Source organism: Coturnix japonica, chromosome 2, assembly GCF_054131305.1.
Source record: "Coturnix japonica strain WE chromosome 2, WE-NBRP24, whole genome shotgun sequence".
Taxonomy (NCBI): Eukaryota; Metazoa; Chordata; class Aves; order Galliformes; family Phasianidae; genus Coturnix; species Coturnix japonica.
This window is the reverse complement of record NC_140664.1, coordinates 88,495,242-88,520,841: the sequence shown is the minus strand read 5'-3', so window position 1 is coordinate 88,520,841 and position 25,600 is coordinate 88,495,242. Positions and strand designations below refer to the sequence as shown.

The 25,600-nt window shown below is 34.4% G+C and overlaps 1 protein-coding gene across 1 annotated transcript in view; it reads right to left on the bottom strand.

Moving 5' to 3' along the window:
* Positions 1-25,600, bottom strand: part of ABCA13 (ATP binding cassette subfamily A member 13) — a 165,063-nt gene that overhangs the window by 33,464 nt on the left and 105,999 nt on the right. The window contains exons 48-54 of the mRNA XM_085537944.1: positions 14,428-14,482; positions 13,817-13,994; positions 9,480-9,595; positions 7,945-8,101; positions 6,334-6,587; positions 5,716-5,908; positions 4,738-4,847 (exon numbers count right to left, since the gene is read on the bottom strand). Coding sequence (XP_085394070.1) covers positions 4,738-4,847; positions 5,716-5,908; positions 6,334-6,587; positions 7,945-8,101; positions 9,480-9,595; positions 13,817-13,994; positions 14,428-14,482 — 1,063 coding nt within the window. The remainder of the gene's footprint in view (positions 1-4,737; positions 4,848-5,715; positions 5,909-6,333; positions 6,588-7,944; positions 8,102-9,479; positions 9,596-13,816; positions 13,995-14,427; positions 14,483-25,600) is intronic.

The window sequence follows — 25,600 nt, the reverse complement described above, 5'->3', positions numbered from 1 at the left end:
CATTCTATTGTACTCATAACTGCACATTCAATTCCATGCATACTAATGCTCAATTAACATTATAAAAAATCAAGGTTAAAATATAATTACTGTAACTGAAGGTTAGGTATAATTTAACTAATTATACAGATATACACCGTAACAACAGCTATCTCAGCCATTGTATTGATGTAAATTTATTCTGCCTTTCAAGTAAAGCTATTTGAATTACATTTTTAATTATTTATCAAGTTGAATATCATAACTATCAAAAAGTCCAAATTGTATCTCTATAGATATATCTCACTTTTCCATCTTTGGAGAACACTTCTTAGATGCTACGACTTTGTAATACAACAGCTGACATGACTGACTTTTAATTCAAGTAGGATGGGGACTTGCTGTCATGGAGAATATCCATGCAGAAGGAAATGGAAATTCATAGGAGATAAATTAATTACATATGGAAGACAGCCAAATGCTTCAGGCCTCTTACGAACAAGATTGGGCACACTGTAACTACTTTGACTATGCTCCCACAACTGAGACTGCGCAGTCTCAGTAATTTGCCTAACCTAGCAAATTACAATGAAAAAGACTGCAAAAGAGCTTGAGGGGAAAAAAAAAATTAAAAAAAATGGCAAACAAAACACAACTTGCATTATCTTACAGTGATCCTGACAAGACACTTCAAAGAATTTTGACATTTTCTCTGCCAAGCCATCTAGCCATCTTTAGCTGTACTTGGTTGAAGAAGGCTTTATGATACAGAGTCCTTAAAGAAGACTAAGGCTATAACATGCAAAAAGGAATAAAACTGTCCAATGCCAATTATATACTTAAATAAATAAATAAATAAATTACTATGGAAATATTTATGAACATCCACACTAGCTTAAATTTAGCTGGCTCATCCAATGGTGGCTATCTAGTCACAGAAGTAGAGCTAAACATAAAAAAATTAAAAAAAAAAAAAATTCTAGTCACTTTTCTTTTTTGCTTTTAATATTTCTGACCTTTGCCAAAGAGACTGTTAGTACTTCAATGTCAGTATTTCACCTCCTTTGCCACATTTTAATATTGGGGTTGGGAATATACCTAACATGGAAACACTTTCTTTATATGTTAATTATTTTTTATGTTTCATCTGGACGGATATGTCACTAATAATGGCAATGTTAATGAGATACATAAAATAATAAAAAGGCAAAATCCCCTATGAATAGCATTTTGCTATTACCTTCACAAGAGTGACTGTACTTAGTGATAAATTCCTATTATTTCTCTTACTGGAGTACATTTATTTCACAGTTACAAGCAGAAGGGGACTGCAAATGTTAGAAGTTGCCTAAAAGACTTTTCAGCTGAATATGAAAATCTAAAAAAGAGTTTCTTGGTAGACTGCTCAGCTTGCAAGCTACAAACGAGCATTCCTCATGTAAATGCTAATATACATCAAAGTTTAGGCACATGCACTGTTTAAAAATATCTAACTGATTTGTAATGTATCAAAAGGAGAGTTTAAAAACAGATCAGAAGCCTTCCTTTCCCCAAAAGAGTGTCCTCATCAAAGAGAATGCCAAGAAAGGCACATTTAGCATTTAATACAAATTTCTGCACCAGTTTTATGAATCTTAATAATACTGAAATCTGTTGTGCAAGCCTTAGCTTTTATGCATCTCAACCAGGCTTTTGTTAAAAAAAAAAAAAAAAAAAAAAAAAAAAGTGGAACTATTTCCAATTCTTAGTGATATGCTCCTTTATTTTTCTTTCTTGTATTAAACGTTCGGAAAATAAATAACATGGAGGCCAACAAATCTTTTTTATGCAATGAAGGTATTGTGAATCTGCTTTTTTGCCCCTTTAAGAAATCAGCTTCAGATCATTAATGCATTTTTCTACTTTTAAAGTCTAAAAGGATTCCCCTCAACACCACTTGATTTTCATTGCATGAGAAACACAGCTCTTTCTAGGCAACCTTATTTACCTCCAAAATGATCTAGACTGAAGTTCCAAAAATTCTACTTTGCAGTTCAACATATACTTTTGAAAATCGGGTCTTCCATTTCTTGTAAAGTTGTCCAAAGGTGCAAAAGTTTCCTTGTAAAATTCGAGTTTGATTTCAGTGCAGCTGCCTGAAAGAGATGTTTCTAACTCTGTTCCATACTCTGCGAAACTACTACACTAATTATCAGGAAAATATACTTTTTTTCTTTTAACCGAGAGCTTTCAATCACTGTTATTCAATGAAACAGGAACAGTTACAAATTAAGAATGTTGTGCATGGAGTGATATCACTTATGTTTTCAAATATTTAATAATTTTTCATACTAATTTCTTTATTTGATCACGAAGGACTCAGAACAAATGCATTTGTACTCTCATGCCCTTTAATGTAGATCTCAGTAACTTTCTGAATTTAAAAAATCTTATCCAGTCTTTCAGGATAAGACAGGCTTATAAGAGTTGTGTTCTTTCCAGTCGCATACAATGGAGATAGGATCTTTGTCTATGTTGCTGCCTTAAATACTAATCAGGAATCACTAACAGAGGTAAAGTCTCTATGGACGCTGCTTAATGACATAAAGAAGACTAGACCAGCAAGTGGTGGCTTTCTTTGGCAAACTTTCCTCTGTCTCTCTGAGAAATACCAGGCCTTTGAACACAATATTGGGGTGTAATAAATAGTTCTTAGCATTGTATCCCCCTCCAATCATTTATTTCCCCCTTGGGCACCCAATACACAAATCAGACAGAGCTATGTTCTACAATTATGAGCAGTTTTGCATTTGTTAAGACATACACAGTTATCAGACACAAACGAATATTTTGAGAGCAAATATCTGAAAGCTGCAGTTGTTTTCCTCACATGGAGTGGATATATTCCTTCGAGAATATTTAGTATAACACAGCAAATTAAAAGAGATTCATATGTCTAACATACTGAAGTTTCTTGGCTTTGACTCCCAAGACTTGAGTGCTATAGCTAAAGATCTGGGACTCAGAGGCACTAATTTTAATAGCTGTTCTCTTAAGCTGCAACTAACAAAGACATAAATAACACAGTGTTTTTCCCACTGTTTGGAAACTTGTTATTTGTACCAGTTCTTGTTCTTTTATGTAGGATAAACCTGATTGCTCCTCAGAAAACTAAATAACTGTGTCTGAAATTCAACTAAGATAGCAAAATCTTATTATGAGTAACATTATAGCAACATTATTATAAGCATCTTTGTATCTTCTCAACAGGCTACAGATAATTGAGTTGGTTCACAGATCACAATCTTACTCTCTTTTTTGATTATTCAATCCTATTCAGGAAAATACATATATATATTTTGCTTTGAATGAATAATTTTAGCATTAGTCCAAGCACTGAGAAAGGATTCTCCAGGCTGCCTGTGGCTATAATCTATTAAGAGACAAAAAGTTTGCACTCGTTTGATTTACAGTAGAACAGCAAAACAATGCTGGTTTGCCAAAACATAATACAACACACACAACAAAGTCTGGAATTACTCAGATCTCTTCTAGCCTCAAACAATTTGCTTTGCCAAGTTTAGCTACTGTGCAACTGCAGCTCCCACTTGAGGTTTACACCTTTACAATATTAGAATAAATATAGAAATATGGGTGTTATATTCACTTGTTGGCTTTTGTCTTCAGCTGTAGAAGAAACAGAGTCACCTAACCTGAACTGACATCATAATACAATATCATATTGTCAAAGATATTATAGACACTTAAATGTGACCATCTACTAATGACTTCCTCTCTAGTCTTCTAAATGTGTCATATTTCATTATCTACATCCTAAAAAATGACATTTTTACTTTACTTACTCATGCTTATATGTTAGGTTTACAAAATACAGTGAGGGAAATTAAAGTAATACATAAGATAATATAACAACATAACCATGCATTATGTCATTATGTAGCATGAATTATCAGGTATTATGGTCTATTCAAATCTATTATTAAACAGCAGGAGCATACAAAAGTTTAACTCAGAAGAATTTTAATCTATTTAAATTCTAAAATACAGACATGCAAATTCAAAATACTTCAGTTTAATTTTTTCTGAATTAAACCCCTCACTTCTACTTCTTCAAAAGGCAGATTTTGAAATAGGTATAATTTTAAAAGGAAATTTTAAAATCATTAACAAGCCCAAAATATAAACTCACAAGTAGACATGCAACATAAGAACTTTTTACTTTGGCTTGACATTAAAATAATTTTATCTCCCCAGCAAAGTGCTTAGTAAAAAACTGTAAATGTTGGTTATACCTAAGCCAAAACAGCCATTAATTACTTATTCTTCCTTCAAAGCTGGCTTCAATGCAACCAAGACTACCTTCTATCCTAATTACACTGTGTATAGATTAAATAATTAACGACACTAAATGACAGAAGTGTCAGGAACTATTTTAGAAGTATCCATTTGGAGCACTGATCGCTATTCTAAGGCTGGAAACCTTGAAGTGCAGAATCGAGGGATATGTCCATTTATCTGGACGTAACAAATTTGAAGAATTTTTTTAAAACTAAGACTTACTGCTCTTTTGCTACCAGATGCCTGCTGTCATAATCCCCGCCCTTCCTGACAAGGCTTGACAGTGATGATGCAATATACATTTAAAAGGAAACAAAAATAGGACTCTGTACTACAAGTGAAAATGATGGCAGACTGCTGAGTCTTTGATCACTGGCATTATCCAGTAACACTATTCTGACCCAACCCTGCGTTATTTACCCTGTAGGAGTTCGGATAACAGCACGCCCTGCAGATGGAACGATATCTCCAGTCAGCATCTTAAATGTTGTGCTTTTCCCAGCTCCATTTGTTCCCAGGAGTCCAAAACACTAACAGAGATTTAAAAAAAAAAAAAAAAAAAAAAAAAGAATTGATCTATTGATCTACCACACTGTGTTATTTCAACAGGTTTTTATTTTATTATTTTTTTGTATTTCCCATCTTATTTGTAAAATAGTTTATATGATTGTTTAGTTTGTGCAATTGCTGTTCCAACAGAAAACAAATTTCAAATAAAATAAAATGCTTTGATTACTTCTTACATTCCTACAAGTGACTTATTTAGTATTCTAGCCTTCCACTTAAACCCCTGCTCTATAATTTAATGCATTAGTTATCCATTTTATTATAAAGTTCTAGGATTGAACTTCTAGGTTTTCACATCCAATTTGAGAGCTAGTCTATAGAGTCGATATTTCTCAGCTGTTTCACTTTGTACAAGTTAATGAACAGTGAACATCCCAGATACTGACTCCAAACAACTATTTCAGAGCACAGCTGCAAAGAAAACATTCTTAAGTTAGGGCAGTATTTGCAGTTAGACTAAAAATAGCACTCCATATTTTTTAAAATACTTGTTTCATTAACTGTTTCACTGATAAATAGCGGGATGATTTCAACATGAGAAATACAACCTTGCTTTGGGACAAATTTGGAATCCTATTCACAGTTTGCAGTTGAGTTAGATATTCTTTACTTTCTGTTTGGTCACTGAACTGCTGAACCCAACCATGTAAACTGTTTCTTCTGGAAAACCACAAAACATTCTACTGCTCTCAAGTTACTTATTTTTAAAAAAACCGTTACAATTAAAACTTCTCTACTACTATCTACCATAATTTGATTGCAGATATGCAGGTCCAAACAACTGTTCAGAGTCAAGAGTTTTATTCTGAAAGAGAAAAAAGTCCTCTTTACCTCTCCCTTTGTTATTCCCAAGCTTATGTTTTCCACAGCTGTGTTCTTCTTACTGAAACCTCCGTAACTCTTCCTCAGATTGTAGAGAAGAAGGACATCATTATGAGTTCTTCCCCCAAAAAGTCGCTGTCTCTCCATTTCTACATCAATGTCTTCTGATGGGTTTACCAAGCTGTTAACTGAATGCTGACTCCTAAAATATAAGGTGACAACAAATTGGACATTGCTATACTTTATCTCCCTGATTGCAGTCCTTCAAAGTTTGTTGATTCAATCTCAGTAGAATCCAAGGGAGACAGCAAGTACTTGTGTTTTTTATACATCATGTACATGTTTAATTTTTTCTCATTCCTAAAACGTATCAGTACTCCATTACTCATAAGAAACAGCAACTGGGACTTTAGACTGCATATAAGATCTACATTGAAACAGTACTTAAATCAGAAAAGGAAATCTTTAGTTCAGAAAGGGAGCATGAGAGCATAAATTCTTCAAAAATTAAGTTCAAATAACTTAGAAACAAATAAAACAAACCCCCTAAATGAATGGGATGCTACATTTTTCTTCTAAAAGATAGTTAACAATCCACTATAGCAGAACAAAGGGTAATACACACACCTTGGTTTCTGGAGGAGATCCCAATGGAAAAACAGCCGTAAAAGAAGAAGAACTGTTCCCTGTAGGGCCATTTCCACAAAAATCCAGCCCAGAAAATTCATTTCAAAAGGGCTTACATACGAATCTATTCCAAAGTTGCTGGTTAGGTCAAATTTGATCTGGTTGTAAGAAAGTTCTATTAAACCTTGGCCTAAGCAGAACTGTGGGAATATGATAAATGCCCATTTGAGGATCTTGTAGATGTTCTGAAAACTCTTAAAATTCAGCAAGAAAAAGGAAAAAAAAGGAAAAAAAATTGAGTTTTGTTTATCCAAATATCAAGGACACTCACTTAGATGGATACAGCATTCAAATCTCACTCAAGGCAAACTGATTTCAGCAGAACATACTGTGAACTCTTTTGAAACAGCAATCATCTATTACTGTGTTTTAGAGTGTCTAAAATTTTGAGTATCTACAACTGTGGAATTCTAGTGTAGGTTGATATATACAGTGACAGAACAGGCACATGACTGTGATCATTTTCTTGAAATAGTAATATTTGAATGTTATTAATTCTAAATCATTCACTTAACACCAAGTCAGTGTCCTTGCAAACTTGAGTGATGCACAATCCATATTTGGATTCAAACAGCAAGTTTAGGATCTAATACATACACAGATAGTCCAATACGCATTCTGTTTTTTTCTTCATCAGATTGTGAATAACAAAAACTAATTTTATATGTAGAGTGAGAATGCATATTACTACCCAAACAGTGCATTACAGATCCTAGAAATAACCAGATTATTTCTTATGTCACTACTATTCAAAGACATTTTACAATGTATATAATCTATTCAAATGGATTTGAATAGCTCCTATTATGACAAATTATAACTTAATTAATTATTAAAGTGCAAACTAGAACTTTTTTTTTCTTTTTATTAATTAATTAATTTATTTATTTATTTATTTTTCAAGATATAAATAAGTTAAAACTCAAGACAGTAATAAGCAAAAGATCATACATGGAGATAAAAATCATGAAGGGTTAAAATGGCTAAATTTTCTGCTGGAAATGATCTTGTCTGTGCAAATGTAGATATACGTACATACATATCTACATATTACGGCTGCTCCAAAAGTAATGCCATCCTACTTTTTTTTCTTAAAGTTGGCCTGCAGTGTCAGAGGCAGATGTTGGCTGTACGGCAGAAGAAACTGAACCTTCCCAACAACATCCCATTTCATAGTCACTTGCTGATTGTTTATGGAGACCAATCACAGTGTGTGAGCACAGTGAGGCAGAGTGGTGTGTTTCAGCAGCAGTGACATTGAGTCACCTTCAGTGGTGCAGATTTTCAGAAGAATGGAATGCAGGCACCTGTTCATTGCTGTCAAAAATCCATAGCTAATCGTGGTGGCTGTGTTGAAAGACAATGTTTTGTAGCTGATAATTTGCTCTATCAAATAGTGTTGTTGTGCTCTGTCAATCTGTTTGGTTTCCATGGAAATAAAGAAGAGGCATTACTTTCAGAAGGACCCGCGTATGTACATAGGCGTGTACATGTAGAGATGTGTGCATACTTCTCACTTACAGTAACATAAAGCTAAGGTTTCATTCTCACCTGGACTTTGGAAATTATAGTTAATAAACGAGGTAGCAGAGTCACCAGCATGGTACAAAGGCCAAACACAAAGTTTAAGGAGATGTAAGAAATAAAAGCTACATCTGAACTTGAGAAGAATCTGGATACAAGATACATCCATGGTAAAGTTGCATATCTGAAAGTTTTTTAGAAAACAGATTTGTCACAAAAAAGTAAGTAACTCTTTTGATAAACTGAGATAAGAAAAATATTGATATATATTTTCTTAACTAATTACTTTATGATTCTATAGAAGTACCCATATCAACTGCCCTGCAATGGGCAGACATAAACAATTATTGCACATTTCAGCTATATATATTTTACTTTCAATATTCCAGAGTTCATCATCTTGCTTTCCAAATGACTGCAAAACCATGCAACTTTCAACAAATATTTCACACAGGATACAAAATATTGGAAACAGATATCATGAATGTCGAGCAAGAAGCTTTCCTTAGAGGCTTTCATGGAAGGAGAGGGAACACAGAGGGAGGGAAAAAACAAAAGAGAGAGAGAAGAAAAGAGGGGAGAAAACAGTGATGTGCCATCATAGCACAATGGTGCTATGGGTTGGCACATTTGCTGTAGCAAAAATTTTTTAATGTGGGACATTTATAAAGTATGACCTATAACAAGATACCCTGATCTTACAGAAAGTGCTTTCTACTTTATTTCCCTGTATTCTCTCATAAGGGATTACATTTCACTATCTAAACATGTTTTGTAAGTTATACACAAACAGCAACATATATTTGTTTGAGAACTGAAGAAAAGTCTTCTTCAGAATGCTTATCCCATAACTGTCTATTTTCAGACTTCCACATCACCTCAGACAGAACATAAGAAGAGGCAAGGTAAGAGCACAGACAAACCATTAGTTTAAGCTTACAGTTTGATTTGTATTTCTACAAAGAAATCAACACTTAATTTAACCAATTATTTTAGCTTCTTATAACTATTTTTTTTTTTTTTTCCTTACATATTAAACTTAAGCACATTGAAAGACTTTCCTATCCCACTATACTGTTTGGAGACAAATCGTCAGCCAGTTCATTACTCCATGTTGGACAGCGATCTCACTGGAAATATAAGTTGCCAGAGATGTGTAAAACTACAGAAATAAACAATACAGGTAGAGTTGCAACAAAATGCACACATTACTCTTCTTCATGATGATCCTCTGCAGCGCTAAGCACTGAAATTCTGACCTGGCTATTATTCCCTACTTCCTGTAAGATAGTATACAATCAATTTCTAATGATAAATGATTGACTTTTACAGTTCTTTCTTTTATTATTTCCTGAGTGGGCAAGAAAGTTTCACCTCTTTGCCCTTTCATGTCAAACATTCAAACTTGCATTTCAGTCTGTTTTCTTACTATCTTTTGCAGAATCATAATCATTTTGAAAGAGAGAACACCATGCATTCAGCAGCAGGTACAAAGCAAGTGTAAAGATTTTTCTTTGTTTTCTATAAAAAGTAATTCTATAGTAGCACTTCCAATCACATACCCAAAGAGAACCAGCAGGATAACAGTGGCTGCCAAATTATTTCGGAAAGTGAAGGCTGATAGCTGGAAGGCAGTAATAACACAAACACACAGGGTGACAGGAAGCATATAAAACAGCTAGAAATACAAGAAAAAAAAAAAAAGGTAATTAGTAGGTGAGCATTTCTTACTGGTCTTCCTTAATTAGCATAGAAGAGCTCTATAAATTAACTTTTTCATATTTGAAATATAATTATACTCTGAATCAGGAAGTATCAAGCAGATGAGCTCTGCTATTTCATACTCCAATGCTGACTGTGAAGCAGTCTCTCTTACATGTGTCTGCATTAGACTTACCCTGACAAAATAAAACCCATCCACAGAATATTCCCCTAATTCTGATTCTACTGACCTTTCCAATACATCCTTTTAACAAGCTAACCCTTCCAGATAATGAGTTCATATGGGACTATTGCTCCAAAACATCCAATTGTGATGTTGATACAGTGTCTTGGATCCAGAAAGAATAGTTTCATTGACTTATGTATCAGTCACAGGAGACTGGTAAGAACACAATTTTGAAACAAGTATTAATGAAGGACTGTATGTGTTGATGAAGCCAAGTACAGCTTTTTAATAGGAATAAGGTGTAATATATACAAGAGTTAGATGCACTAGGCAACAGGGGAAGCAGTTTATATTTAGTCACTTGAGACAATGTTGAAAACTACTGAATAGTGGGGAAATGTAAGTGCTACAGGATGTTCATATTCAAACAGACAAGAGAGATGAGTTCTGCTCAGATCAAGAAATGGCAAGATACCAAAATTTGCACCCAGCTCCATTCTCGGCATCTGTCTGTTCTGTTCATTGAAGCTGAGTTCCAAATGACTGACTCCACACCCATGCTTTATAACAGTTAGCCTTATCCTAATATGCCAGTGGTGCTCCAAAACTAATGCCTCCTATTTTGTTTCATTTAAAAAAAAAACTTTGGCCTGCAATGTCAGAGGCAGATATTGGTGGTATGGCAGCAGAGATTAAACCTTCCCACCAATATCCCATTGCATTTTCTTGCTATGACAGACAGCAGCAGAGGGGCAGTCTGACAAAATGACATCTGACATGGAAGTGCAGATGAAGCAAAGGTGTGGAAGTGAATTCATGGAATCATAGAATCATAGAATCACAAGGTTGGAAAGAACCTACAAGATCATCTAGTCCAACTGTCCTCCCATTACTGTAGCTACAGCAAACCACTAAACCATGTCTTGGAGATTCTCTGCCTCTTGAACACATCTGCTATGCAGGAAATAAAGAAATAAAATTGCCCCTACTGGCATTCATAATCACTTGCTGATTGTTTATGGAGACCAATCACAGTGTGTGAGCACAGTGAGGCAAAGAGTGGTGTGTTTCAGCAGCAGTGACATTGAGTCACCTTCAGTGGTGCAGATTTTCAGAAGAATGGAATGCAGGCACCTGTTCATTGCTGTCAAAAATCCATAGCTAATCGTGGTGGTTATGTTGAAAGACAACGTTTTGTAGCTGATAATTTGCTCTATCAAGGTGTGTTGTGCTCTGTCAATCTGTTGTAGTTTCCACGGAAATAAAGAAGAGGCATTACTTTTGGAGAAACCTACATAGGTTAGATTCTGAGATGAAACTGCATTAAACGCAACAAATGATTATTCTAGCTAGACACTTGATCTTGCACAGTATCCTTAGTGTAAAAAGAGACAGCCATACGGAAGCACAGCGCCAACCAGTTCGCGCTTAAACCAGATGGCATCATTTCTTTCTTGGTGGGAAGACAAACATTTTTTAAGGGAAGGATAATTGAGCAATGTTTTCATCTTGTTCTCTGTGTATTTTATGGTATCACCAGTGGCACATATAAATATCATGCAATACTACTCCACAGATTTGGGAGTCAGTTATTCTGACGCCACTTAAGAAACATGGCACAGAAGTTACAATGCATCAGAGACTAAAATATTTCAAGAGATAAATATATTTGCTTTTTTGAGAAAAACACTTTTAACATTCAATTATATTTAAAAAAATCTTTCCTGTATTTTGCCCCCCTAGTGAAACAAACTTAATCTTAACAAAACATTGTAATCTGTCATAAAATTTTTCAAGCACTTAAACTTTTCTTATTTGTTGAACACTGTAATGAATACTATTCTCGTGCATAAATATCCTAGGAACGGTCTAATTCTTATGGCAGTAGTTTCATAAATCAAACACCTCTGCAGGTCAAGTAAAGATAATGCTACCAATAATACAGGACAGAGCCTGAAATGCTTAAAATGTGTGTAGAGAGCTCAGATTTGACAGTTCATATATTCAGGTGCTCAGTGTCCCTAGATGATCTGCAGCACAATTTGCATTTAAAGTAGTGTCTGTTCTTTCCCAGATCATGATTGATCATGCAGTACAATGCTGAATTTGTGAGAACATTTTGAAAGGAAAAGGTTGGCAGAAAATAACATGGAGCTGACTTCACTGCACAAGGAGAAACTGAATGAAAACAAGTTTTCAACCAAGCCTTCTTACCTGGCATGGCAGAAAAGGGAATACAAAGATTGACTGACCATGTAAATAACTTTTGGATAAATGTGCTCTTACTTCAGGCTTGCTCAAATGAGAAAATCCTGATTTCAAGCACGGATAGGTGAATCTCTAATGTTTCAGATTTTGAAGTTTGAATGATAATGAAGTGTATTCTAAAAAATCTTTGTTCCTGAGAAGGGCAATTCATGTTTGCACTGCCTATGCTAAATCCCAGACCTTCCTTCCCTGATATTCTAGTGGGTTAAACAAAATATAGAAAATTTCTGTCCTTCCTCTAGGGGCACAAATCTGCATTACTTTTGAATAATCCAGATGATTTAAATTGCTAATTGTTGCCTCTGAAAAAAACTCTCCTAAGTCAAAACATCTTCTCATTCATACTTTCCTTCTAAAAACAGATACTAAATTAACAATAAACATGAATCACCTGAGTTATCTAAAAAAAATAGTTCTCACATAGGTAGATGTCTTAATACCAGATCCCTTCCAAATGCTCAGCTGGTACTATAGCAAGGCTTTATTACAGTGAACAATGAAACAGCCTTTCAGTCGTGGACATATATATACATATAAACACACACATATATACATACAAATGGAGGCATTTTGTCTTTTGTTTTTTAAAAGAGTTGCTTTCAAAAAAGATATTTGAAGAACATTTGTGGAATCTATGCTTAGAGGGAAGCCAGAGGACTTCTTTATATAGTTGGTGAATACAGTGACTAAGAACTACAAGTTCATTAGCTCTATTTCACCACCTTTGCTTATTGATCTGAAAAGAAATGTAAGCAAAAACACCTACTTTATTTAACTTTGTTGGCATAAATCTGATGCAGAAATCAGGTATTTGTGGCATTTCTTTACAATAGGTTAGAGGGGTAAACAAGGTATTTTAAAAGAGAATATTTTGAGATTTTACTATTTGTTAATAATCCTCATGCAAACAGCACTCTAATGAAAAACAAAAACAAAAACAAAAACAAAAAACAAAACAGAGAGAGAGAGAGAGAGAGAGAGAAAGAAAAAAAAAAAAGAAGATAAGAAAGGCAGAAGATACCTTGAGAAAAATAAATTTACAGTACAAAGAATTATCTATTTCTAATCTGAGTCACTCTGTGAAAGCGAATTCATATATAAGACTTTCTACTGTCTATCCTGCTAGGAACAGAGATATCAGGAGGGAATACCTCTCATTATCTGCCAACATACATAATAATTAAGCTTTTAATGCGGCTGGCTATCATTTCCAGGCTTCTCCCGTATTCTGAAGGTTTTCACCAGTAGCAACTCAAAACACTGAAAGAAGAATAACTCCTGCCATGAACCACTGTGTGGAAGATACTCTCTGTCTGGTTTGATTAGCTTCTATCCATTTATTTGTGAAATAGTACAAGTGCCTAAAGTTAGCATACACTTTACCTACCACCTTACAATTCCACTTTGGAAAATGAAGAACGCAATCTCTGCCTTACTGAATTTTATCTGAGTACTGACGTAGCACCAGTATCACAATATTAAACATAATAGCAAAAAGTTGTTGCTCTACACAATTCAAATATTGTTCACATACACAGAATCATAGAATTACCCAGGTTGGAAAAGACCTCGAAGATCAAGTCCAACTGCAGCCTAACCATAGTAACCTAACTCTAACAACCCTCTGCTAAATCATATCCCTATCTTATCCTTTTTATACATATCTTATGGAAATAATTTTGGTCATTTATATCAAACTAAAAAATTTACAGCAAAACACAGTTTGTCTTACAGGATACATACCATATCACAGCAGAAATTAGCAAGCCAGTATGTTTTGTAACCCATGCCAGTGATATGTTGCAACCGTTTTGCTCCAGTTACTCTTTCTTTCACTACAGCACTGCCAATAGATGCGGTGAGGATGGAGAAACCCAGCATGACACAGAGTGCTACCCCACACTGACGAACATTCTCCATTCTAGGATACAAAGCACGGTGGTGTGATGTGTGCAAATAAATAAATAAATAAAATCTATCATTTTCAAACCCAGCTCTACCAAAACGATACTACACATTAGGACCATAATCCTGTTTGCAAAGACCATGTTTCCACACTGTCAACATCTCATTAGAGAACATGCTCGAGATAATGTGTTCAGTTCCAAAACTATACATAAGTCACAGACCACAGCCTGTGTATAGATGTTTTAATATTAAAGTGAAGCTTTTGCAAATATTTCAACCATTACAGAGCATTGAAATTAGGAACAACAGTTTACTTAACCTGTCTGAGAATGTCAGAATACACTAAAAACACTGTGTAAACTGTAGCTACGGTAAATACGATATTTTTCTCTAAAAAACAATGCAACCTAATTTGATATAAACAATTTTTTTAAGAGCTTGCTCACATTTTGTCCTCATCCAGCAAGGTTCCTCCATATGGTTGGCTGTAGAGTGTGATCCCTGAAAGAAGAATAATTATGAAGAAGTAAATGTTTCATGAAGACTTTAAGTTCTAGAGTATACAACATTTGGAAATTCACAATAGTTAATTTCCCTTTTGATTTACAATACAAGCAGTCCTGAAACAATTCAGGTGAAGCATGCAAAGTAGAAACAAAACTTATGAAAACCTGCATTGAAAGAAAAAGAAAGAAGCAAAGCAGGATGAAATGAGGAGCAGGACAAAGAACTGAAAGAAAGTGAACTGCAGCAATCTCACTCTGACAGGCAAAGGAGATTGATTTTCCCTTTAAACTCTCACCTTGCAAAATCTTCACTGTCCTTGGAAAGAAGGTGGCTTCAAAGCAGTGCATACATAATTCTGCTTGCTATATTTTCTGCTATCTCTCTCTTTGGCTATCATGGTGAACTGAACAGATTCTGGACCTACAATTTACAATCTTACTGTCCAGAACCAGGATTCAGTTCTACATTACCTCTCCTTCATTTACAAATTACAAGAACACAAGGATATTATATTTTGCAAGTATCCTTTTCTTATGCTTTATTCAATGATAGTGGGAATTTTCATCTCCCTGTGATTCTAAACAGGTTAAAACACAAATTTGAGCTCATAAATGAAGCTGAAGACTTGCTGTACGTAATCCAGAAAAGACATCAACGTAATTACGACTGACATAAAACTTAGTTGCTCTCCCACACTAATTCTTGTCCTGTTTTCTGATAAAATACCACCTGAATATTTAGGACAGCTGTGAAATTATACCACAATCTTTTTGCTTCTCTTTTCTTCCATTTGCTACGAAAATGATAATTTTCAATATAAGAACATTAAAATTAATTGTCTTAACATATTGTGAAATTTACTTTTTTCTATACTCCAGTTTAACTACTAGTCTGAGCAAAATATCATTTCTAAAGAAAAAGAGTAGAATGTCTGAAACATTTTTACACAAGAAAAAAAAAAAAACAACAAAAAAACAACTGAACTAGTACTAGGAACTGACCAGGTTCTTGACAATAAGTTGTTACATTCTTAAATAATATCAAACAGCTCTCTTTTCAGTTGTATTTCAGGTTCACAAACTAAAAAAGTTTCTATTTGACTGTACATCTCTTGTCTGTGCCATATTGGGCAACGTGGGGAAAGACTGAGGGAAATTTTTACTAGTTTTGAGCTGAATCAATGTCTTGAACACTGGCCTCATCCATCTCATTCCCATCATTAGCAAGAGATCCCCATTTGTACCTGTAAGAGACCCTTTTCTCTATAAAATCTCATTATAAGAGATTAATGAAAAGGCTAAATACTTAATAAACAAGAGAAAAAGCTCAATCACCAAGCTGCCAAAACAAATACTGTATCCTGTTGAGTAATTTCCAGAGTCTGGATCTAATAAATAAACATAATAACTAGTTGCTTTTCTTTACTCTGTGCTGCAGAAGTAGGTTGAGCAATGTCATGTATTGCTGTAGTATCTGTACGACAAAAGAGACTGTTGTACTATAAATACAAATAAAAATTCTTTAAAAATATTGGATGAAGGTATCTTTAAAATAAATTTGGCATTTCTCAATTATAAAAAAAAAAGAAATCCAACCTAACATAACTATAATCTTCCAAATATCTTTGGCAAGGAAGTAAATGAGCAGTTGTCTCAGATGAAATCTATGCTAAATCTAAATCTACTGCCACTTATTTGAATACATGTTGTCATATTTTGTTAGCATCTAATTGCACAAATATAAAAGTTGTCTTAATTCCAGTAATAGGTACAATCTGATTGAGTACATATATGTTTTTATTTTTTGCCCCTTTAACTTTTCATTCCTCATTTTCAAGACAACACAGTTAAAAGATCACTAAGCTACTGAGGTGTTTAAATCACATAGGGTGATGATTAATTCACAGATGCTACTACAAGATGAAGATTCTTCAAATACAGGTTAAATCTGTGCAGTAAGCCCAAAGGCAGTTTACAAAATCTAGCTAATAATGTTTTGTTTCACCACTAATAAATACAGGTGCTAATTGCAGATGTCTTTCATGTCTTTTGCCTGGAGGGACAGTTTAAAATTTTCCTTTTTTTATTCTACTGATTTCTTAACTAATAGCTGCTATTTGTTGTGATATAAACCTGACAGAGACGCAGAAAACTCTTTTTTCCACTGGATCCAAGTACTAGGTGAAATTCTGTTTAAAGGAAAATTCACATAATGGAAAAGAGTTTCATTCCCAGAAAGTTTTTCTAGGCTTTCTCAGTGCTTGAAGTATGCATATCAAAAGAATGTCTTTGGTGCATATATGTAAGGATTACTACTGATTAACTGTCAAAACTAGAATTAAACCAGATTTTACTATATTCACAGAATTAAATTTGTCTAAGCTTATTTTCAGATCTGACAGATGTTGACCCAGTTACTACAAAAGTAATGCCTCCTATTTTATTATGTTGGCCCACAATATCAGAGGCAGATGCTGGCAGTATTACAGTAAAGGCTGAACCTTCCTGCCAATATTCTATTACCATTTGCTGACACAAGACAGAAGGCAGCAGAGGGACAGTCTGACAAAATGGCATCTGAGATGGTAGCAAAGGTATTTAATTGAACTCCTCCACAAGGAAAACATTACACCCCAAAATGACATCAAATATTTCACAAAGGAAAGCTTTTGCTCATAAATATGTAATGTGACAGGAAGTAATCTCTCTCCCGAGATCATCACAGTCTGTTTTCTTTACTAAACACACAGATACCAGGATGAAGCTATCAAAACTTTCAGACAACTACACTGCTGTTACGCAGAAGACTGCAGCAGTTGTCGTGGGTCCCATGCAAAGAATACTGCTAAACTCTCTACCACAGAATAAAGACTAAAAAAGAGACAGTTGCTAAGAGTTAGAAAATGGTGGGAACAAACAAACAAACATATTGTTCCTTGCAGGCTTGTCTCATGCAATACTGACCAAAAAGCAAACTACATACTCTTATATGGAAGAGTCAAAAAAAGTTATTATTCTTTTTAATAGTACCAACCATTTTCTACACTCAATTTCCATCCAAAACATAAGGATGAAAAAATTGATTGCATTTTTGAAAATTTATACACAACTGAGATGACATGTACCAGAGCTGCTGATTACAATTAACCAAAGTATGCTGTTATTACAAGCAGTCAGTTCTGTTAGAATCCAAATCCCTTTGAAATTATAACGTAAATATAATACCAGGTTTTTTTTTACTCATTATTTCAAAATTTTCTGTTAGTCTGGAGCATAAAGCTTTCCTCCACTTGCTACATTTCTTAGTACAACAATATCTCCTCCTCCATTTAAAAGTAGATAATGAATTTGCAAGTTGGTAATTCTTAGAGGAAAAAGGTTATCTGGAGTCCATGGGAGAGAAAATCATTAGGTATTATTCGAGAGTAAAATAATACTGCACTTCTCATTTAAGCCATTTGGTATCACATGTAGTATGTATCTCTTTATTAAACAAACAGTTTAGTATACCTTTATAATCCATCTCTTTCTAAATTTCTCTTCCCAGCCACCTAAACTCTTCCTTTACATATCTCTCCATGCCAACATAGCTATTAGCATGAGGTAGAATGTGCTTATTGATGCTTTCTTGTCTTAACATGAATGCTTATTATGTAAAGCTGTTGTAGTGGCGCTCATTAAGTTGAAAACTAAACATCATCTTCAAGATATTTAATTTAAAAAATAAAAAATAAAAAAAAATTAAAACAAAACAAAAACAAAAACAAAAACAAAAACAAAAACAAAAACAAAAACAAAAAATAACACCAAGAAGTTCCAAATGACAAAAATCCCACTGAAGAAATGTATGCGGCCTTTACATGATGATTGCATTTTCTTTCAAGGATTTTATTTCTAAGCCTTTGAGTAAAAATTTTATCAGCAGAGTATTCACTGAGGAAACACACGACAGTCAGAATCAACAATGAAATGATTCAGCTCTAGTTTTGTCTGTATATCTACATAAATTCTAAATATAAAATGATTTCTCTCACACTGATAGCTTGCCATTAAACACTCCTGACTAAACTGCAACCAGGAATTTTTCAATTGTCCTAAAACATCCTTTGTCTACATTCTTGGCACAGCTTTGTGCACATTATTTTTACAGTGACAGTTTAGGTTTCTTCATGAGCACAAGCTAAACACTGTGATAACTACTAGTTCCAACTTTTCTAAAACCCTGCATAAGCAATTTGAAGCAATAAAAAATGAGACCATGGACATTCTTAAGCTATGTCAGGGTTTTAATGCTACATTCAAAGAGTAAGTAAAGACCATAATGTTAAGGTTTTTTTAAACCTCCTCTAATATAAAAATGAATTTCTTGAGAAATGAGACACTATTTCTTCATCCACAGTAAGGTGGAGTAGAAGTCCCCTCAAAGTAAGAAACATGAGAGTGTGCTTAGAAACTAGTATTTTAATGTTTATAATTTCAAAAAGAAATAAAGATATCAGTCCCAGTGCACCACAAACTACACATACAACACAGATAACCACAAACTATTTTTGTGGTTGTTTTTCAATTTATTTATTCTTTCATTTTAAGGTAAAAGACTCAGTTATCTCTTGTATTCCTCAGTGAAAGACTTAACCTTACACAATTGAGAAAAAACTAATCATTTTTATCAGTTCTTCAATCCACATTAGTTAGAAAAAAATAGGCAAGTGTATAATACTTTAGTAGTCTTTTCTATATAGTACATTCTATTTAGAAAGCATAGAGATGGGCAAAAGAGACAGGGGAGATTTTCAGAAACCATCCATTCACAGCAAAAGGAAGCACTGACTTACTCCTAGTCATTATCTTATTATCGTAATTCCTACTTCCATCCCACAACCAAAAGATTGGAAAATGACATCTCATTGGTTAAAAACTAAAATAAATAGAAAATTTTAAAATATTATTTTGATTTTTTTTTAAAAAAAATAAATACCCACAATAATGAAACCAGTACAAAATAAAATGCTTTTTCACTAGTTATCTAGCAGCAGGAGAAACTGAACATGACAGTTGTTGATAATTTATACAATGTTTTGCTTGAGAACTCCCTCACTGAAAACAGCTTGATGATGGGTATCAAATATCAGTGCTCCCATCCCTACTCTAAAACCTATACAGATATTTAACATCTACAACAACCTGCAGTTGGAGCTTTACAGCTGGGGGCCTTAAATTTACATGTGAAATGTCACTAGGAACTTCATGCTACATACACTTTCCACAGTAGAAGAGCCAATAAGGAATTAATTGTAACCTCAATTTCCTCACAATGTCCCCCTACTAGACTTCCTTTTAAAGATAAAAATTTATATTCCTTTCTTACATTGTTCACAATTAAATTCTTTTCAGACTCTAATATGTTGAAAGGCATCCTTCAGCTGATAAATTCTTTCTGAATTTTATATGTAGTAAGACATTCTCTAGAACATTTTCCTGTTTTGGATAGGACAGATTACAGGCATAAGGAAAACACAACCACTACAGGTGCTTGAATAGCTGTTATAGGAAAAATCCTGATCAATTTTAATTCAGGAGTTGAACAACTCAACACTTTTCTTCATATCAGTGTCTATTGACAGTCTGAAAACCAAAACTCTAGAACTTCTATTTCAAATCTGACCACCTGTCAGCAAAGAAAGTCAGTATGCAATCTGGCATAATCTTAGAGACTTGAAATGTTTTGTTCCAGTAGGTATAAGAAGATGAGGTACTGGTAGTCCATTCCATCTTGCCTTGGTGCAACTTTCCAGGTAACCACACATTACAAAATCTGTGTTTTTACAGTAAGAATCACATAACTATAAGTGTTGGAAGGGAATTCTAGAGAGTCCAATACCTCTGCTAAAGCAGGTTCCCTACAGCAGGTTGTACAGGCAGGTGTCCAGACAGTTCTTAAATATCTCCAGAGAAGGAGACTCAACAACATTTGCTTTAGTTAGATGTTGTTTTGGGTTTTTGGTTGTTTTTTTTTTTTTTTTTTGGGGGGGGAGGGGGGGGGGGAGGGACAGGGGGGCATGGTAAGAGAAAGAATGAAATGGACAGAAATATGCACCAGAAAGTACTTTTTCAGTGCAAACTGAAGAGATTTAGGAAGTCTTAAAGGTCTTCAAGGTTGTGTATCATCTCTGTGGGCTAATCAGAGCTATCCTTAGGAGTAATTATATTCTGTGTGTATCTGAGTATGTCACTTGACACTCCCTTCAAAATGTCTCTTTATTTTGTGCAGCATACTGAGCCTTGAGCACATAAATCAGTATATAATTAATCCTATGTTTCCTTATTATAGTAATTTTAGTTCAGAGTATAAAAAAAATTACAAAAATTACAAAAATAGAATAGTACAAATTTAAAAAACTAAAGTCGTATATGTTTTTTACAAGTTCACTTTTGTGGACATTTAAAACCTATGATAAAACTTATATTTGTATAAACTGAAACATTACTACATACTGAAAAAAACAATTTTTTGCTTTATGGAGAATTTCAGCGGCAACACTTCAATACTTATTTAAATTTTATGGTTGGTCCACTAACCAGGCAGGCATAATAAAGTTAAATGACATTTCACAGGTTTGAAAAGAGGGTTAAAAATACAATTTGAGAATAGAACCAAAATGTACTGTTACTTTCCACTGAAATTCAGATGAAATTAGGTCTCCTGATCCTTTCAACTCTTTTGAAGAACTAAATCTATAATAAATGAAAATGCTACATGAACCTTACAATGAGCCCTAGCATGAAAGGTATTTTTAAAACGACAATGACTTCTATTGAAGTCCTGAAACAGGGCAGCTGTATCATAGAAGACCATTCTATACTGACAGATTTCTCTTCTTTCAATAATTATGTAAGAACTTTTTTTTTCAATTTAAGAACCATTGCACTTTACAGACATCATTACTGATGAATACCACTCATCTTTTCTTAATATAGTCTTACCCTTAGATGTAGATAACATTCCTTCCCTGCATAGTCCAGCATGCTTAACTTATTTTGAGGTAACAATATATCATTAAATGGGAAAAATAATATCTCTATTTGATCAGAATATCTATTCCAAGTTTAAGTCAAGTATGTTGCCTTTTAAACTTTTATTCCTCTTACTTCATCATTGCATTTGTTATTTGATCCCAATTGTATTATCTCATTATAGCAATGCAGCATTTCCAAAAGAGATGTAACAACATAGAAACTGGTGGATGACAGGTTGACCATGAGATAGCAGTGTGCCCTGGTGTCCAAGAACAACAGTGGGATCCTGGGGTCCATTAAAATGAGCATGGCCAGCAGGTCAAAGGAGGTGATCCTCCCCCTCTACTCTGCCCTGGTCAGGCCAACACCTGGAGTGTTGTATCCAGTTCTGGGCTCCCTTGTACATGAAAGACAAGGATCTCCTGGAGAGAGTCCAGATGGAGGGCCACAAAGATGATAAAGAAGATAAAGGGTCTGGAGCATCTCCCCTGCAAGGAAAAGGTGGACAAGCTGGGTCTGTTCAGCCTGGAGAAAAGACTCAGAAGTGATGTGACCTTAATGGTTGTAAGTATCTTAAGTGTGAGAATCAAAGAGACATAGCCAACCTCCACAGGGACAGGACAAAGGGAAACAGCCAAAAACTGGAGCATAAAAAGTTCCACACCAATACGTGAAGACCCTCTGCTCTGTGCTAGTGAGGCTTCACCTGGACTACTGCATCCAGATGGGGATTCCTCAGTACAGGACAGACACAGACCTGCTCTGCACAACCAGAGAAGGACCATCCAAGGGATGGAATACACCTCTCCTATGGGGACATGCTGAGAGAGCTGGGATTGTTCACCCTGGAGAAGAGAAGGATTTGAGATGACCTGATATGTAAGATGGACCTATTGGAAAGGAAAGGACAGATTCTTCAGCAGAGTCTATTGTGATAGAACAAGGGGAAATGGCTTCAAGCTTAAAATTGAAGATTTAGATTAGATACAATAAAAAAGTCTTTTACAGTGAGGGTGGTGAGGAACTGGAACAGGTTGGTCTGGTCAGAGATGTGGTAGATGCCTCATCCCTGGAGACTTTCAAGGTGAGATTGGATCAAGCCCTGGGCAACCTGATTAAGCTGTGGATGACTCTCCCTGTTCATCACAAGGGAGGTGGACTAGATGACTTTTAAAGGTCCCTTCCACTCTAGGGATTCTATGGTTCCAAAGTTAGATATAGCTATCCACGTGGTACAGAACACGAGACATTTTCTTACAAGAATGATTTCAAAATTGCTACTCCAAAACAGACATCTAATCCATTAGTTACAATAAATCACAACATTTGGATACAGTTTCTTCCTGCAAATTCTCATACAAAATCCCTGACTCTCCCAAGCCTGTGTTCTTCATGCCTGAAGGAAATCTTCTTATCACTAACATCTATCACAGACTGGGATCAGTTCTGCTCTCTTATGTAAATTACTAGGCTGCAAGTTCCCTGTAATTAAAGCAGGCAGAACTGCTCAAACTATCTGTGATGACTTCCCTCCCCCCAGGAGACTTGGAAAATCTTAGATTAAGTTCATACTCAGGAAATAAATGCTAAGTGGAGTGGTTTTCAGTACTTAAAAGAGCTTTTAAAATAAGCTGTTGACCTCTTTCAGGGTTGTTTCAGTATCATAACAGTTTCTGCTCCCTGCATGCACTGTAATATTCAACCCTATTGAAGTAATTCTTGCAGCAAAGCAAAATGTTTTTCATTGAATGAAAGAAAGACTGTGTCCTCAAACTCTCTTTTCAAGGATCAAATAATTTTTATGTCACTTATAAGTAAGCACTGGTTCTGTTGACAAGAAGAAAATACTCTATGAAAAATATGTCACCAATGCAAGTCAGTATTATAAAGCTACACATCTGCAGCATCCTAACAAGCTTCTTCAGAGAAGTTTTTAACAATATTGTAGGAATAAACCTTGTATATAAAAGATTTTTCAAGAGAGGAAAAAAATCTGTGTAGATCTCAGTCTAAAAATATGATATATAGCCTTTGATAACCAATTTACATATAATTAAATATAACCATTTCAATGAGAAAGGTATAGGAAATGTTCTTGATCTTCATACAATCTGCTGGCAGTCCAATGCTTCAGGAACTATATTATCACATTTTTGTGTCATGCAACAAAGCCCAATGCAGCACTATCACAATCCTTAGGATAACTATGATATACTTCAATTGTAATCCAGATGGTAAATTCCTAAATCACCACAGATACAAAAGGGTACTTAAATGTTTAAGCTACCGAATGGGATGTGTACTGCTACAGAAAACAAGTCAGTATCAACACTATTTATAAAGTGCAGGATAACTTGATTAAAAATTATCTTTTATTAAAAGTTCTCATTAAAATACTTGATTTCACTTAAATCTAAACTTTTTTCAGAAATGTATTAGCCTTTTTTTTTTTTACCTCATAATCCGTTCAGAAAAAAATAAAACTCCAGCCATCTTTAAAGCTAATTTTTTTTTGTCCACCTGTCCTTTTGAAAACATTTCTTAATGAATTTCTATTTTATATCATCCAAAATTCCCTTTCTTTTTCATTAATTTTCCTCTTCTTTATTATAAACATGAAGGCACATAAGATCAAAGCAAGACAAAAATCTGGTTGAGGTACAACCTCTCTGTCTTTTCTACTGTGCTTAAAAAGAACAGAAACCCAACTTGAAAGACTTCAAATTGAAAGTAAAATATTAAAATTCTTTTGTTTTCATATGAAAAAGGAAATACAGACATCAATGTGAATGCCATATATAAAAAATTATTCTCCAGGAAAAGTCAGTAAGAAGGAGAAGAAAGATGCTTTAGGAATTTTTTCACTGTAAAATATACTGATGAAAAGAATGTAATGGAAGCTCTGAGCATTATTTCACATTTTACACTTAAAAAGTGCTTATAAGCTATTTTTCAAATTAATTCCTGTTTAGCAGAACCTCAAGAATGAAAGGAACCAGAATGAACAGTATTTAGCCCTAACTACCAAACTCAGATTTCAACATACTAAGAATTCACTATGCTTACAGCTGATTCTCTGTCTGAAGTCACTGCCAAACAAGTCTCAAACTGTAAAATCTGTAAAATCTGTTTTTTAACTAGCTCTGTGCAATTCAAGAATACAAGAATTATGTGAATTTAGTGGATATACTGGGTTTACTCTAAGTATTTACTTAAGGAGTAAAGTAATAAATAAGTAATAAATTCATATTCTTGTACATTAAATATCCTGTTTAAGCAAGCCCCATCTTCTCAGAGAAAAAGCATCCCTATCACAGCAAGCCAATTTACACTTAGTCCATAGGAATATCCTTCATAAAAAACATGTATGGATGAGACAGTATAATTCAAATGTTACCTTCTTGCACATAACATTCTTCACACAGATAAACATGCTATTTCATTTCCAAATTATCCTATATAGCCTGTCACTCTGACTTGATATCATAACAAACCTTCATACTGAAAATTATTTTATTTAAAAATTATTTTTTCAAAAGATGCTGTCAATAGTTCAGCCTCATTCCATGACTAATGGAGTAGCAAGACCAACAGATCCAAGCCCCATGAGACGGGGAAGGGAGAAAAAGGTAAAAGGTAGATAGATGGGCCTAAAAAAAAATAACAGTGGCAATGAGCTAACAGAGGATACTAATTTACTAGATATGAAATTTGAATGTGAGATAACACAATATAATACAACATAGTTGGAACTGAAGCTAATAAATAAAATGAGAGAGTGTCCAAAACTGAAGGCCTTATTCTAATGCTGAATGCGAGACAGCTAAGGAACACACTCCCCAGAGATGAGTAGAAAAAGAAGGGGATAGTGTCATGACCTCCAAACAATTTTGTCTTTCCCTCTGAATGGAAAACAGGAACAGAACAGTGAAGTCTTCTGAGATCTGTAGTTCGCTCTTTCATTTCTGAGAACCAGGTACTGGAATAATTGACAATCCATGGAACTGCAGTGTTAACTCTTTAACTACCAGTGCGCTACATGATGTTATGATGTGGAATACTGACAACAAAAATCATACAGCCACAACAGATATTA